Raw genomic sequence first — 16,310 nt, forward strand, 5'->3', positions numbered from 1 at the left:
AATAGTATCTAGATCCAACGGCGGATAATCCAGCGCGATACTATGGAGATTCGAGCTCCAACTCTCGGATTTCTAGAAATGCGCGCACACCGGAAGAGGTGTTTCATTTTCTCTTTTTCTATCGTTTAAACGAAGCACAAAGTATACATGGAGATCTAAGCACAAGCATCGTATCGTCTTATTCGAGTGTAATTGAAGTAGCAAGGATGTGTTGAAGGGGGTCGGATGGACTGAATCGTTAGCTCCATTCCCTTCGGCACTCTTTCATTTACCGACCTAATACATTCATTAACGTTACAAAGATCGTTAAATGGATCTGCCTTCCGTTACGTTCAGTTCTCCTCCCACGACAAAATCACTTGTCCTCTAAAATCCATTCGAAACATCCTCGAGAAGTGATCTACGAGTTCTACTCGACAACGTGTCCCCGTCGAGGAGGAAGAGACTTTCCGGATAACGAGACAGAAGTACACCTGCCGCGTTCGTAGCGGAGGCAGGACACGCTGGAAAGTTTTCAATGCGAGGACGGTCGTACACCGCAAAAGTAGTAGATCGGGACGTTGGTCGACCAAGCGGCAAGGGACTGAACGGTGGAACCGTTGCTGCTTCTGCTTCTGCCTTTGCTACTGCTCGGGCTCCTTCTACTTTTACCTGTCCTCTCGCTCTCCCGGCCCAGCTTATTTATTCCTCTCTCTGTCGCTGCCTCCCTTTCTTCTGGGACTTCTTCTTTATTTCTGTCCTTTTGCCCGTTTTCTGCTTCCGCAAACGACAGCCGCTTATTTATACCCCGTCTTTGCATCGCGCGGGACCGAGCGAGGGCGCTTTTGCGTTTACTCGCTACTGCCGTTCCCTGCCGCTTCTGTGTTGCTCCGCCGATACTTTGCTTTTCTGCCCTTTCCCTCCCTCTCCCTCACCCTCTCTTTCTTTCTCTCTTTTCCACCGTCCTACGTAAGTACTCTAGCGAAACATCAACGGCGAGGCACTTCGCTCACGAACACCGTGAGATGCGCTCGATGCGAGAGCCAATTCCGCAACTGCATCACCTGTCAACGCGGGATCGCGTTCCAGCAGGTCTATATTACATGCGGCATGTGGCTAGTGGCTACTGGTCGTAATCGGTAACCAAACTCGGCACCACCACGCTAATTCGTCGACCGAGAAATTTATGACGGTTACCTTCTTTTTTTCCACCGATTCAACAGGTTGCTTACGAAACAGAAATGGCTCTTACAGGTTTATCGACGCCACGCTGGTTGCTGTTTAACTCGCGCGTTCATTACTGACTGCGAAATTAACTTTGAACTCATCGATTGGCTACGATTATTCAAGATATTGGTCGACGTAAACAGTTAATGACTTGGCACAGCAAGGACGTCGTTGATTCGTAGAAATGTAAACTGCATCAATTATTTAGAGAACGAAGTTCAAAAAGGACTTGCATCATCTCGACGAGATTTATTATCAGCAGCTGTAGCTTTTACTGAAATTCATAGATGCTTACGCATATTGCATAATTATACAACTGGGAAGTGTTACGTTGGCCCAAGTGCAATCTTCTGATAAGCTAATTCCTCGTCTCGTGGAATACGACGTAACTGGCGATTAACGTTTCTCCTCGACAAAAGAAGGATGAAAATAAACAATACAATATCTTGACGAGTTTCACGTGTGGGTATTCCCGAGCAGGAAAACTCAAGAGAAGTGGATCACGACGTAGAACTGATAAATACTGGAACCTGATAGAAGAGGAATCCATGAATTTGTGTTATCAAACGATCGTGGATCGTCTCCACATTTACCTGGCGACAAGTGGCACAACGTCATATCGATGGAATCGATTATCTCGAGGCGAGACATCAGTCCAAGATCTGACAACTTCTGGATGAATATCGACAAGGACGTAGTGAGACATGAGGAAAAAGAAGAAAAGGAAAGTCGATTCGCCAAACAGCCGAGCGATCGAAGACGCGGAACGAACTATGGTCCGTACGCTAAAGCCTCTGCTAAGGCTCCGAGGAGCCGAACAAATAAATGCTGAAAAGAGGAACAAAACCGACATTATGTGGCATTAACATACAAAGTATGTCAGACCCGCGGTCCGCAGGCATAACATAGTATCGCGGCGTTCGCATACCCCACCCGCTTTACAGTGACCAGCAGGAACGGGAAAGCATTGAAAAGAGACCGATCCCGAAAGCGGTGAACAGAGGATCAGGGACGAAAGGAGAGAGAGGTAAAGCCACCGTTCAGTGTGTGTCGAGGGAGTAAAACGATCGAACATGAACAGAAAAGAGAGGGTGGAATGATGAACGCAGAAAGGTGTGCGTGGCTGCGGAAAAGGAGCAAGGAAGAGACCGAGGGAGATAGGTAAAGATGAGACGGGAGAGAAAGCGAGAGAATGAGAAACCAAAGGAACAGAGAGGAACGTTTACGCTATCCGAAGTCCCCCGAAGTTCCGTCCCATCCCGTTCCATCGTTTCGCTGTCCCCGTGTGTGCCACGCGGTGCGGCTTAACGCAAAAGGGCTCTACTGTGAGCGGGAGCGGAGTAACAGAACGCGCAGGAAAAGGAAAGATCCGAAGGCAGCAGTGAAGTCGGTGGCAAAACGAAAAATCGGCCCGCATATATCGAGCCGACCTGCGACGGCGACGACGACGACGACGATCGTGGCGGCTACAGCGACGACGACGACGACGACGACGAAGGTGGGACACACACATAAAACGAAGGATTCCATGTGTCCCCGCTGCCTAGAGGACTCCCGATCAGCTACCGCTAGTGTGGGCTCCGAACTCTGCCAGATATGTGATTCAAAGCTGTACACATCACGTTACCTAGAAATATACATATATCTTTCATTTTCTCTATGATTCTATCTGCTTTAGATTTTTGTTAAATATAATACAAAACATTTTCAAAAAATTCTAAGCTCGGAATGTTTAGTGTTATGATATGGTTTCTAATTAGAGAAATATTGAAACTTGCCTTTCAAATTTCAAAATATAAGATAAAATAAATATAGATTTCATAGATTTATGAAAATTACAAACTATAAATTTGCGTTTTGATAAATAGACAATTTTAACGATACTTTTTTATTTTGATCATGACAGAAATTTTAATGCTTTTTTTCGGTAAAAAGAACATGTAATCACACGTGTATTGGAGTTAAAATATACTTATTGTTAGAAAAAAATATAAAATACTGTATTAACGAACACCTTTGAACAATGCCCTTTTACGAACTCAAGTGTTACGCGTGCCCAACACTAACCAATGTCATTACGCCACTTTACCATTTCACATTTCATCTTACGTTCAACGTCAGTAGCTACTATTCAAAAATTATTATTTACGTTTGAAATTCCACATATTTGGACACGTTTACGTGACATATTATTTCAAGTGTCATATAAAAAGTCTCAATTAATTGAAGTTTTAGAAAAAGGTGTAACGACAAAAATATTACATATCATTAAAATTATTGCTGTCATATTAGTAGAAAATTAATTTTCAATTAAGGAAAAAATTTGTTTATGAAGGGTTGCAGAAATTTATTCAAATTAACGATATTAAATTAAATAGTTATTGTAACCATGAGGTAATTATAAGTTTGTTATAAGTACAACAGTAAATCAATATGTGTATAATACATTAAAACTGAATGCATTTTTATGAATACTAAAGCAGTACGTATAATTAAAATTATTAGCTATTATTGCATAATAACATTAAATTATTGTCTTATTAACATATACCAGATAACCCTTTGAAGATAAAATACCACGACATTTTAAATGTATCTGATATCTTGTCACCCAATACAAACTTGTTTCAGCATTGAATAGTTCATTTAAATCTTCTTCTGGAAGAATTTCTATGAGCAAAAAATATGACATTTAGAAAAATTCCAGTTACAATGCTTTTTATTGTATATAATAATCAACTCACGTCCAGGATCATTGTGGGTTAATAATTGAACATCATTTTCTTTAGTAAATGCCTGCAGAGCTGGTGGTACAACACAACATGTGGCTAAACTAATTTGTACAATATTTGGCTTTATCTGTATAAAGCAGAAAGAAACAAGTATATGTAAATACTTATAATATATGTATAATAATATATTTTTACATACATTAATGAAATATATATATAATGTTGTGAAAATAATTATACAAAAACATTAATGATCTTACAGTTGCCCATTGAAATAGATCAATAAATACATTTGTACTGATATCACTTAGGCCAACACTTGACAATTTACCAATTTTAACATATTCTTCTACTCCAGTCCATAAATGTTTCAAAGATGTTAATAATTCTTCAGGACTTTCTTTGTCTGAATATGCAATCACCAAAGACTCAATTGCACTTATATTTAGAGCATTGCAAACTAAAAGAATCATACATCATAATATGGATTTAATCAATACACATATAATGAATAACATACAATATGAAATGTGAATTTTTATACCTTGATCTATTGCTTCTTTTAATAAATTTACATCAGGTGAAGAAAGAAATACTTTTACAGTTATTTTAACATCTTCTCTATTAATATCTTTTAAAGAATTATCTTCAACTCCTTGAATCTATAAACAAATATATTTAATTAATAAATATATTGTCATACAATATAAAATATTGTATTCCTTAATATATTAAGGAATGTAAACCAATAAAGCAGAGTAATCATACTTACAATCACTGGATTTTCACCACTACCTTTATTGTCTCGAAGCACAATCTTCAATATTTCTATTAACTGAAAATAACGTTTAAAGGTATTATATTATTCTTCAATATTATAAATGACATAACCTCAAGGATAATAATCCTGATAATGATATGTAACAAGTTTGACTTAAGGAATGTTATTTAAAGTATATTTAAAACTTACCTCGTCTGTGGAATTTTGACTTGCTTTTGTTTTTGCCTCATTCAAGGAAAGTATATTTCCAGTGCGTACTAATACGTTTTGCGACAGCATAGTATACCAAAAAATGTACAAAAATATTAGGTAACACGTAGCAGATGGCTACTAAGAAACGTTTAGCAAACTGATAACATAGATCGTAGTCGAGCGATTAATTGCTCATGATGAGTAAATCGTAGATGACTCGTCTCTGACTAGGCAATTTTTAATCTAAAGATAGTATCATATACATTTCATCATGAAAGCATTTACATTAAATGTGCATGTGCTTTCCCCGATCTTGTCTTATTTTGATCACATTTGATTTGTGCTCAAGTCTGATAAGCATAATATATTCTTCGATTACTCGTACAAAAATATTGACAATTACATGACTATAACTGTATCACCGATTTCCTTATATCATGTATTATGTAATGATTAACGGAGTGTTTCAAATGTATGAGTTTTAATAATTTCTTTATATAAAATTATATACTTTTTAATATTGTACTGAAATTTTATTTTTTAACGTTTTGCACAGCCGTATATTTTTAAAAAGTATTTCTGATATTGCATATCATGCATATTATACAATTATTATAAGATGTTATTTTAATAATTTCATAACTTTTACAAATCAATTTTTAAATTAGTTTTATAAAAATTCGGTATACAATTTGTTATTTGAATTTTTGCGTATTTCCGTTCGACATCAAATTACATTTATATATTTATACGAATAAATATTATTTTTGTATATGTAAAATATATAAAGTTTACGATTACAAAATAATGATCAATTTGCTAAGGTAAACGAAAAAAAGCTCCAAGTTTCAAATATGTATAGTAGTGACTACAGATCCAAAGTATCTGTAGGTATCTTTAGTCACTGTGTATGTATAGTATCGGAACTCAATACATAAACAGATACTGCTCGACAAAATCAATAGTGTGGATATACTTACTGTCCACCGATGACAAGAAGTCACGCGGGACGGCACAGGGGCAAAAGGGGATATTACGCACACATTGACTGACCCCCTAGTTTTACACGAGCCTAATTAGTAGATATGACCGATTCGACCAATCATACGGCACGACCGAAAGTACGTGTGAACTGAGATGGGGTGCGAACAATCAGATTGCATTATTCTCATGGGACAGTATTGTTCACCGATCACAAGGAGTTCTATGAGAATAACGCAATCTGATTGGTCGCACCCCACCTCAGCTCACACGTACTTTCGGTCGTGCTGTATGATTGGTCGAATCGGTCACATCTACTCATGTAAAACTAGGGGGTCAGTCGATGTGTGCGTAGTACCTCCTCTTGTCCCTGTGCTGTCCCGCGAGACTTCCTGTGAGAAGTTTTTGAGTTTTTTTTAAACAAGAAGTGACATATTTTCAGCGCATAACGAAAGAACAGTCGCAAAATATCGATGTTTTAAGAAATATTGATTTCAGATTCCTATCTTCCTCCCAGAGGATCGAATTTCATTTTTCGTTGTGCTTGAGCAACTTTATGACATCTTTTATATTAGTCAGTATAAGCTGGTGTGTAACTATCTCCCTCCCCCTAAATACAGAAATCCTACGCCTATGTAGCGTGCGACGTCACATCCAAACGTTGGCGTGACGAAAGCGTCAAATGGTGGGGAACTGACGGAGCGAACGAGGGTCCCTCCCTTGCCCCTGTGCGGGACATCTTGCACTCTGGGCATAGTACGTCAAACGTTGATAAACTGTTTATCTACAGCAGGTAGCGCAACAATCGTTGTAATACAAAAATTAAAAAACCACTCTATAAAACGCATACACCGTGATTACAACTGTGATCTGCAAAAAACAAATATACATATATATATATATACATATTTGTATTCTGTTTGATATCTTTGATTCGATCGTTGAAGATATTTAACAAAAAGTACTGTAATTATATAAAAAATGCCTGTTGATGTGTATGGATATGTTTATGCTGCTACAGTAGCAGCTGGTGGTATACTCGGTTATGTAAAAGCACGTAAGTTTCAATGTTTTCACCTGCATTTTGTTCTGAAATAAATAATTAGACTATTTTCTTTATTTATAGTTTTCTTAATTGGAAAATATTTGACAAACACAATATTTTTATAATAAAAACGAAATGTACTTAACTTTTTAAAGATTCGATTCCTTCTCTGAGTGCTGGGCTTCTCTTTGGATCTGTTTTGGGCTACGGAGCATACCAAACCTCGCAAGATCCCACTAACATTAAACTCTCTGTGGCAACAAGCTTAGTTCTTGGTGGAATAATGGCTTATCGTTATCAAGCCACTGGTAAATTGATGCCAGCTGGAATAATAGCTGTGTGCAGGTATTATTCTTAATGATTTAGTTATATAATAAGATTAAATGAAACTTCTGAATTTAATATTATTAAATTTTTCAGTGCTTTAATGGTGGTCAGAAATATTGTAAAATATTATGGAACATCTATGAAAGTACAATAAATAATTTAATGATGTTCCAGAATTTATTTTCTTTTTTAAAACGCTAGAATGTTTGAATTATATGTATATAAGATATATAAGGTATATGTATAATATTATTTGTATGGGTTATATGGATACATGCATTTTAAACATAAATATATTCTTCCAAAAGGGACAGCATATTACTATTTTAATTGTTATATAATTTTAATCTGAAACGATGTAATTATTGCTGTTATTATATTACACAAAAGAGAACTAAGATTGTACAGATAATGCATTTTTTATTTTAAATGTATTGACAATTTATTTAAATGTTATTTGGATTGTTTTATGATTTGTCCTTAAAATTACATTTATTTATTTCTATGTAGGTATTTGCGCTAGTTATTGAAATGATTAATAAAATATGAAACTCGTCTGTATCAATATTTTTTATCCTAATATCATAGAATAAATATTACCCGCTATTTTTAGTAACTTTTATCAGTTAATACATGTGCCATGATAATGTGGTTATTACTCACTTAAAAAAAAATTAAGTTGCAATCACTAACCACGATATTATGTTCGATTTATATTATAAATTATATAAATATTGGCATGGGCGTTAAATCACACTGCAGTATTAGAAAAAGTACTGGCAGAGTTTATTAAGAGGATGTTAGGGGTAGCCAGAAGTACATCAAGCTATATGATAAGACTAGAAATCGAAAAATTGCACTCAGAAATAGAAGTAATTAAGAGAGGAACCGAACGTGCAATAACTTAGAAAAAGACTGTAATAGGTACTAGCCTCAGTACAATAAAGCAATACATACATACATCATTTAGCTTAGATTTTTTAATTTTAATAAATTGTTATCGCGTTTTGCGATACTTTAGATAAATAAATAATATAAAATAATTTTTATTTGAAGCTGTATAAATGTTTATTATTACGATATTAATTAATATGATATTGGTTGTAGTACCCTTGTATGATAATCGGTTTCATAATTGCAATTTGTTTATCCTACAAAGTTTAAAAATTGATAGAGCATTTCATAATATAGATCACGAACTTGATCTTTACTCATATGTACAAAATATCTTTCGTTATAAAATGTTGATAATGATTTCACATAATCATTATGTTAATGAGAATAAATTTTAATCGAATAAATATAAAAAAGTAGGTATACCAGTGGTGTATAAAATTTTGTTTAAAAAGTATTTGTAACAATTAAAAAGAAATTATTTTAACAAACTTTTACTTACTAACTATTGAAAGATTAATTTATTTATTAAATTGTATTATCTATCAAATTGAAACCTTTTTTTGAATCCGGAAACAGAATTACTTTAACGCCTTCAGTTTTGTAAAAACATGAACTTTTGTAAGAACACTTTAGTTTTTATTTAAATTATAAATAACCACTAAAATAAAAAAAAAACGGATGCACGTACTATTTTCACATTTTTATATAAAATTCTTTATCTAGTATAAATGTACTACATAGTACTATTGAGATTCTATAGACATTTCCCGCCATGCGGCCATCGACTGTCTATCTCGATTTATCAGTGCCGTAGTTGCTCGTCATCACCGTCCAATTTCATGTATTTTTGAATACAAATCACATAATTACAAAGAATTTTGTAATCAATTTCAGTTTGCAAAAATTCTGCTAGTCATATTCTCATACGGAATCGTTTTTTCCATTTTGAAAATATTTTGATGGAAATATTTTCCGTGTTTTTCGCTCACATCACTGATAATAAGAGGAAAAAAGGTTCAGAATGGGAACATTCCCACCTAGATTAGGCTTAGCACTGTTTCCACAAGCAATACTACAGGCAATTATCTCTATCTTTTAGTACTGAATAGAATTTCCTAGCATTAAAATTGTGCACTTTTATAAAAATTCATATTTTTCAAAAACGTTTTCAAGGTAGTTAATATAAAATATTAGTTAAAAAATTAACCACTTCTAGATTTATATTTGGGAAGAGAAATTAAAGAAGGATCACACAATGAATATCACAAATTCGTAAAAAAAATTCGTGTTAGATAGTGTTGCTCGTTTTTAACTATCGAATAATTGTAATTCATTTTAAATTTTATTCGAGTGATCGATTGCACACGATAATCGAAGTCTCGAACTCGAAGTTCGAGTTACGAAGTCGATTATGGTTTGTACTGGATGCATTTGCGAACCTCTCTGGGAGCTCCTGCTCGGTGGTGTGTCCGTAGGAGGAAGTTCTTCAGGGGTTTGCCAGATTTGACGATATTTAAACGAAATAAATTACGATTAACGAGTTATTCGACCGGCGCTTCAATGTTCGCTCGTAACGCTTAAACAGTAGTTACGAACGAATGTTTTTTCTCGACATTTATTACGGAAAATTGGTCGCGAAAAAATTCGACAGCCACTGGTCTTCAAACGAACGAATCTTCAACTTTCATCGACTGATTTGACTGATTTTTGGGATCCAGTCACCGTAAACTTCCATCATTCCGTCAAAAACCGAGTGCCGACCCGCAGGGTGGCGATCATTTGATAAGGTATGTACCTACGCTAATGTATAATCCATGTTATCCCCAAAATGTGTATGGTGTAATCTTTGGTAAGGCACCTCTGTCACGTGAAAATTTAGTGATTGATGAATCACAGTGCACACTATAACGTATGCTAGCGAAACGTTAAATATTTTTTGACCGATGAATCACACAATTTTCTTCATTTTCCTTGTTAAGATATTTCCTCATCATGTGCAACTGCTTCGCCGATTTCCTATCGTAATCTTTCACCGGTATCTGCTGCGCTCTTCGATAATTTTATTCGTGTTCCGTATCCATATCATAAATGACGTTAATTCGATTTTAAATTATTCCTTCAGTACAGTACATAATGTTACCGCAATGATTTAGCTTATTTGCACACATTGTATCCATCTCGGTAACATCATGTTTGCAGAGCAGTTTATATTTCAATGCTAATATTATCTTCAAGTTGCTGCTACCTAACTTGGCCCGATATTTCCTGTATAAAGCAGTAAAATGATAATGATAAGGATTTTATTTAAATTTTAATATACCAATGAACAAATTTTTTGTCCACTTCTTGATAACGTGTGCATTAGTGTGTCAATAATTTTTTTTTTTTTTATTTTTCTACTAATGATAAATAATTTTTCGAATTTAATAATAAATTACTTTTTTATAGCTGTTTAATCTGGCAGCACAGGAAATTATTTAAGTTGTTATCAGATTCAATTATATGTTAATTAATTATGATATTTAATTAATCATAATGTAATGCTGCTCAATATGGGTTGTAAAATTTTTTATTTTTACATTATGTAACAAAAGGTATATTATAATGTTATATAAAATATAAGAGATATATTTATAAAAATAAAGTATATTATAAACCTACAAATGCAATTTCACTTATATATTTTTAAATAAAGAAAAATATCATTGATTTAACAGTAACATATGTAATGTTTCAATACACACCTGAATTTTAACCATGACTACGTTACACAGATGTTATCAGTTGTCTGTCAAATGATTTTGATGAATGATAGTAATCTACTACTTTCAACAGTGTAGCATAGATTAAACATCGTATTTTCATGCCCCCAATGAAGACTTGATCTCTGAGTGGCGTGTGCATTACCCCTCCATGTCCAATTGGATCTCTGTGAACTATGTATTTCTTGGCCGTCAGATAAGCTTTGTTCCATGAAGTAGACTTGGTACCACGCAAAGGCTGCCTGATAGTACTTATCTTTCTCGTATAAATACTGGCCCAAATAGTTACTTCAGGTTCAGTATCATTCTGTATTCTTGGTTGTCCATAACTGTTCTTCATTGAACATTATATCAATAAAAAAGCAGGCAACCATTTAGTAATTTTTTCTTTTATTTGTGTTATTGTTCATTTCAAGTTATTATAAAGATAGAGCAGTTTTAATAAAGTTAAAACACTTTCCAACTTTTTATTCAATTATTTTATTCCTATAACGTGTTATAAAAGCTACGAGAATTACTTTTAAAAGCCAGGTAAGTGTTGAAAATTTATTGCAGAAAAGTAAATTGTTAAATGTGATTTTTTAATTAATTTAATTGTACCAGCTGTTGCTCAAAATTTAATACTGAATTTATGCAAATATCTAATATAAGAGTTATATATATATAGAGAGAGAGAGAGAGAATAGTATATACATATATTCAATATCTTTGAAGTCTGCCAAAAAAAATATTTAAAAATGATAAGATGAATTTGAAGTGTAAAAAGGAACATGTGACATATGTTACGAAATGTATTGATCTGTTTAAAATGAATGAACTATACATATTTGAATAAGTGTATTTGACTACATGGCATAAATATGTAAATGTTTTTTAAGAAATGAATGAATTCATAATAGAATATTTAAGTGTTAATACTTTTAAGTTTTACATTACTTTGAAAAAATTTAAATATTACATTATAAATTACAACATTAAATATATGTATTTTTCTTTGTTATGTTGCAGGGTTCTATCTGCTATAGGCTGGTAGGCCAGTCTATTAGTGGGTGTGTGAATAACTGCGGCAACTGGAAGTTGACCCTGAACGCAGAGCCCCCGTGGCTTTGCTAGCACCCCCATAGTGATCTTGTCTTAACCCGCCTCCTCACGACTTACCCAATTCTCGTTGACAGCTGCCTCGTATGTCGTACTTTTAACAAGTCATTAAAGAATTAACTACCTTCTCTTATTATACATGTAATTTAATAAATGTTTTAATTTTAGTTTGCTGCCTAGCACCTACAGAGTATCTTTTAAAAACTAATAAAACAATCAACATGAAGGTAACAAATCTAGATGAACGTATCCATGTCTTGGACAATGAGTCAAACGTTATGACTGTCATCAAAGATATTGCATTGAGTGGATTACAAGAAGAAGCATTTTATGTACTCGATATCGGTGATATTGTTCGTAAACATCAAATTTGGAAAGAAAAAATGCCACGCGTTAGTCCATACTATGGTAAGATAATAAATATTACATGTTACATTTTATTGTGAATTAAACATTAATTTATTCGTTTCTGAAATTTTAGCCGTAAAATGTAACGATAACTTAGTGGTAATCGAGGTATTAGCTGCTCTTGGTATCGGTTTCGATTGCGCATCAAAAGTAAGTGTAATTTGATATTGTCATTTATATTGTATAATAGATACCTGATCTATGTAATCTAACATCATTACGTACTTTTATTTACAGTCAGAAATCAATAAAGTCTTAAGTGTTGGAGTAGACTCGTCAAGAATCATTTTCGCCAATCCAGCTAAGCCAGCATCGCATATTCGTCATGCTGCTACTGTTGGTGTAGATGTAATGACAGTTGACAATGAAAGCGAATTGCATAAGATTAAGAAACTCCATCCTGATGCTAAGGTAATAAAAAATACTTTTATCAAGATACATATAAATTTGATAAATCTATATGTATATCACTTGTAATGTTTTAATTCCAGATTGTGATTAGAATCCGTTGCGATGCCGAAGTAGCTCAATGCCAATTGGGCATGAAATTTGGTTGTGACCCAATATACGAAGCACCTAATCTTCTGCGTCTTTCACGTGTATTAGGACTCAATGTTATTGGTATCAGCTTCCATGTTGGATCTGGTTGTCAGGATCCACCCGTATTTCATCGAGCTATACGTCATTCTAAATCATTATTTGACTTAGCCACGGATCTTGGTTTCAAACCATATTTGTTAGATATTGGCGGTGGCTATCCTGGAAACAAAGGAAGCAGCATTGATAAAATTGCTGACGTTGTTAACAAAGCGCTTGTCGAGTATTTCGACAGTAAGTAATATTTATTCACGAGTGATAACTTTCAATTATTGTTCTAGTTTGATATTCATTTGTTTATAATGATAATTTTTAGATGATGCCGTTCATGTTATCGCCGAACCCGGTCGCTTTTATGTTGCATCTGCATTTACACTCGCAACCAGTATTCATAGTAAACGTTCCGTACGTGGCGATGAAAATTCACCAAATGTAATCACTCATAACATGTATTATATCAATGATGGCGTTTATGGCTCCTTCAATTGTCTACTCTATGATCATCAACATGTAACTCCTATACCTCTAAAGGTAAGCAGTTCATAAAATATTCGTAGATTTTGAACTCAGTTTTAATAATAAATATTTTGGCATTAACAGAAGTTTTTCAGCAGATGATTGATTTCTAATAGTAAATATTTTGGTGTTAACAGAAAGGTTGTGGAAAAATGATTCCCTCAAGTATTTGGGGACCAACATGTGACGGTTTGGATCAAGTCGTGGAAAATGTTTTATTGCATGAAATGGATCTTGGTGATTGGATAATATTTGAAAATATGGGCGCGTACACGTTACCAGTCGCTTCTCCATTTAACGGATTTCCTGTACCCAAAGTGCATATCGTTGCTGATGAAAACATTTGGTAAGACTATGTAGAATGCTTCTTCCTCCGATTATACTTTATTTAACGATTCTTTGATACATTTTAATTGCGGTTATTAACATTTTGACGGTCGTTGTTACATCAAATTTGTAACCGTCAAAGTGTTAAATGCTTAAAATGAAGCAAGTTTTTCTATTCTAGCGTTACGTTTCGCAGGTTTTTGTTAAAAGGTGCTTTGCCCTTGACCGAAGATCACTTTGTCATTGGTAATACACCAGCTAATTTGCGACTTGGTCTAGATATTGGAGGAACTGATACAAACGCATGGCACAATCCAACCATTGAATTGACATCGGCCGAAATTTTGGCTGGTTCTGCTAATTCTCGATCATCATTCATTTATGATTACGTTGAGGTTGATCCATTAAATTAATTTGGCTACATTACGGCGATGGTGAACGTAAAAAAAAGAAATGACATTACGGGCAAAAAACCACATTTTTCTTTTGGAACATACATATAAAGTCATGACAAAAATTCTAACTAAATTGTTTTACGATTGGCAACTTTTAATCGTATATTTTATAACATTAAACTCATTTAGCTTAAAAACGAAAAACATAATACTAAGGATATTTTTGATTTTTCGTTTTTATTTTAAGCTTTAAGGTTTATTAGTATTTGGTACTATAAAGTCAAAACGAAAAAAAAAAGAAATGCTCATACTTTTTATTTTAATTAATTATTAAAGACGTGCAAATTACATTATTTTTTGGAATGATGCAGGTACATGTGCTTGTTTCTAAATGGTCAAGGGGTAATATTTATAAATTATGATATATAATCAGATTTTCAGATTACTGTTAAAAAAGTTAACTGCAGAGCTAAAGTAGACATTCTTCTGCATGAAATATTTACGTAGAAATATTTATATATACCTTTTTAGAACCGTAGTTTCTCAGATATTACATACGAACTTTCATAATATTTAGAAAAATGTTTATCGAATCTTGGGAGAATATCTACAGTTTGCACGTTTAATATAGAAAAAAACTGAAGTCATTTTTATATAAATCATATAAGTATGAGTTACTAAAACAGTTTTGTATGAAAGAAATTATTGCGGATTTTATGATTGTTGTAAACGACTTGATGTCCATGTTGTTGGTAAAAAAATGTCACATTTGGTTTTCTAATACTTCCTTTTTTAACACAAATACTGCTTACATGATTTATATGAAAGATATAAAAAAAGTAGTACTTTTGTGTAAAGGTTTGAATGTTGAATTATTTATATTGTAAATCATTGAAATATTCATTGTAATTTAACCTTATGATTAACGAAAAAAAATGAAAATGTGAGGCGAGGAAAATATAATCAGTAGCAGCGAAGGTGACGTATATGTCCAGCATATGTGTCGCGGTGAAAACACGAACATTTCTGCTTTCTTAATGTATTTTTTCCTTTTTTTCGTTATAAATATCAAAAACAAACTCTGTAGGACTGCTAGGATTTTTAAGGCATTGAGGCAGCTGTCACAGGAAAGAAAGATAATTAGTTTCTTATTAATTATTAATCTTATTGTATTATATATGTCAACTATTATTATTGTTAATTAATTATTATTGACGAATGAATACATGTAATGAAATATACAGAATCAAATTGAAATCGTTTTTAATTCTTATTTATCCTTTGTCTTTCTGTTCTTAGAGATTTAATAATAAAATATTGCTCAAGCCAGTAAATCTTACTGATTAACAATCCACTAGAATCATGTAATATAATTGACAGCTAAAGAGAGCTGTAGCTTTATGATGAGGTTTTAGATAAAAAAGAAGTAATTAATCAGAGTGTACTAAAATTAGAAATTTCAAGTGTGCTTTAAAAGATATTGCTACATACTATATCAGTAGATGATAATTTTCATTGATGACCTTGTATTAATTGTCACTGTTGTTAAAACGAAATATTTTATTGATTTACACAATCATATCATCACTCTTACCTAATTACATAATTTTATATTAAATACCTGTATTTGAATATACCTTTAACTGTGTATTTGTGTAATCTAAAGATACTGAGCATAGTTTAATTGAAACACCATTTGAATAAGATGTATCTACTGATATAATAGACTGGCTGATTACCCCGGCTTCGCCCCGAAGGACATATGTAATAATTAAAACACGCAAATAGGTGAATTTCCGCATCACCCTTGAGGTTCTATTATGAATGCGTTTTTTGTTTTTTTAGTTGTTTCCCCAGTATGCTTATTCCACCATAAAGAAAAATAGCTTAATACCCGTGCTTTGCTCCGGTATTTAATTACTTTAAATACATTATGACTCCAATACTCTTTCATTTAATTGCAATAAACAATTTAAATTTAACACAACTACCCAATGTCAGACAAAAACCCTGTAATCTATATATATTATTTAATAAACGGGTATT

General features: G+C 33.3%; 3 protein-coding genes across 5 annotated transcripts; 2 read left to right on the forward strand and 1 right to left on the reverse strand.

The window, feature by feature from the left end:
* Positions 1-3,592: 3,592 nt before the first annotated feature.
* Gclm (Glutamate-cysteine ligase modifier subunit) lies at positions 3,593-5,406 on the reverse strand. Its single transcript, XM_034327489.2, has 6 exons — positions 4,909-5,406; positions 4,711-4,773; positions 4,483-4,600; positions 4,199-4,398; positions 3,951-4,065; positions 3,593-3,876 (listed from the first exon to the last, which is right to left on the reverse strand). The coding sequence occupies exons 1-6, from the start codon at positions 4,996-4,998 to the stop codon at positions 3,731-3,733; spliced, it is 732 nt and encodes a 243-aa protein (XP_034183380.1). The 5' UTR covers positions 4,999-5,406; the 3' UTR covers positions 3,593-3,730.
* Positions 5,407-6,564: 1,158 nt separating this feature from the next.
* LOC117605781 (transmembrane protein 14 homolog) lies at positions 6,565-7,611 on the forward strand. Its single transcript, XM_034327492.2, has 3 exons — positions 6,565-6,949; positions 7,093-7,282; positions 7,358-7,611. Exons 1-3 carry the CDS (start codon positions 6,874-6,876, stop codon positions 7,416-7,418), a joined length of 327 nt encoding a protein of 108 aa, XP_034183383.1. The 5' UTR covers positions 6,565-6,873; the 3' UTR covers positions 7,419-7,611.
* Positions 7,612-9,589: 1,978 nt separating this feature from the next.
* On the forward strand, positions 9,590-15,360 carry LOC117605783 (ornithine decarboxylase 1). Of its 3 annotated transcripts, none has more exons than XM_034327493.2 (9): positions 9,590-9,948; positions 11,932-12,105; positions 12,190-12,429; positions 12,503-12,579; positions 12,667-12,840; positions 12,921-13,260; positions 13,343-13,557; positions 13,680-13,888; positions 14,051-15,360. In XM_034327493.2, exons 3-9 carry the CDS (start codon positions 12,243-12,245, stop codon positions 14,280-14,282), a joined length of 1,434 nt encoding a protein of 477 aa, XP_034183384.1. In that variant the 5' UTR covers positions 9,590-9,948; positions 11,932-12,105; positions 12,190-12,242; the 3' UTR covers positions 14,283-15,360. The 3 variants fall into 3 exon arrangements, with proteins under 3 accessions (XP_034183384.1, XP_034183386.1, XP_034183385.1); XM_034327495.2 differs by having other exon boundaries at positions 9,592-9,948; positions 14,066-15,360; XM_034327494.2 differs by lacking the exon at positions 9,590-9,948 and adding an exon at positions 11,316-11,454.
* Positions 15,361-16,310: the final 950 nt, after the last annotated feature.

This window comes from Osmia lignaria, chromosome 2, assembly GCF_051020975.1.
Source record: "Osmia lignaria lignaria isolate PbOS001 chromosome 2, iyOsmLign1, whole genome shotgun sequence".
NCBI classification, from domain to species: Eukaryota; Metazoa; Arthropoda; class Insecta; order Hymenoptera; family Megachilidae; genus Osmia; species Osmia lignaria.

Excerpts from the sequence above, each read along its gene's own strand:
- LOC117605781 (XM_034327492.2), top strand. The coding sequence starts at position 6,874 with ATGCCTGTTGATGTGTATGGATATGTTTATGCTGCTACAGTAGCAGCT. Across the intron at positions 6,950-7,092 it reads ACTCGGTTATGTAAAAGCAC|ATTCGATTCCTTCTCTGAGT; the intron begins GTAAGTTTCAAT and ends AACTTTTTAAAG. Across the intron at positions 7,283-7,357 it reads GGAATAATAGCTGTGTGCAG|TGCTTTAATGGTGGTCAGAA; the intron begins GTATTATTCTTA and ends TAAATTTTTCAG.
- Gclm (XM_034327489.2), bottom strand. The coding sequence starts at position 4,998 with ATGCTGTCGCAAAACGTATTAGTACGCACTGGAAATATACTTTCCTTG. Across the intron at positions 4,774-4,908 it reads GTCAAAATTCCACAGACGAG|TTAATAGAAATATTGAAGAT; the intron begins GTAAGTTTTAAA and ends CGTTATTTTCAG. Across the intron at positions 4,399-4,482 it reads AAAAGAAGCAATAGATCAAG|TTTGCAATGCTCTAAATATA; the intron begins GTATAAAAATTC and ends TGATTCTTTTAG.
- LOC117605783 (XM_034327493.2), top strand. The coding sequence starts at position 12,243 with ATGAAGGTAACAAATCTAGATGAACGTATCCATGTCTTGGACAATGAG. Across the intron at positions 12,430-12,502 it reads ACGCGTTAGTCCATACTATG|CCGTAAAATGTAACGATAAC; the intron begins GTAAGATAATAA and ends CTGAAATTTTAG. Across the intron at positions 13,558-13,679 it reads TAACTCCTATACCTCTAAAG|AAAGGTTGTGGAAAAATGAT; the intron begins GTAAGCAGTTCA and ends TGGTGTTAACAG.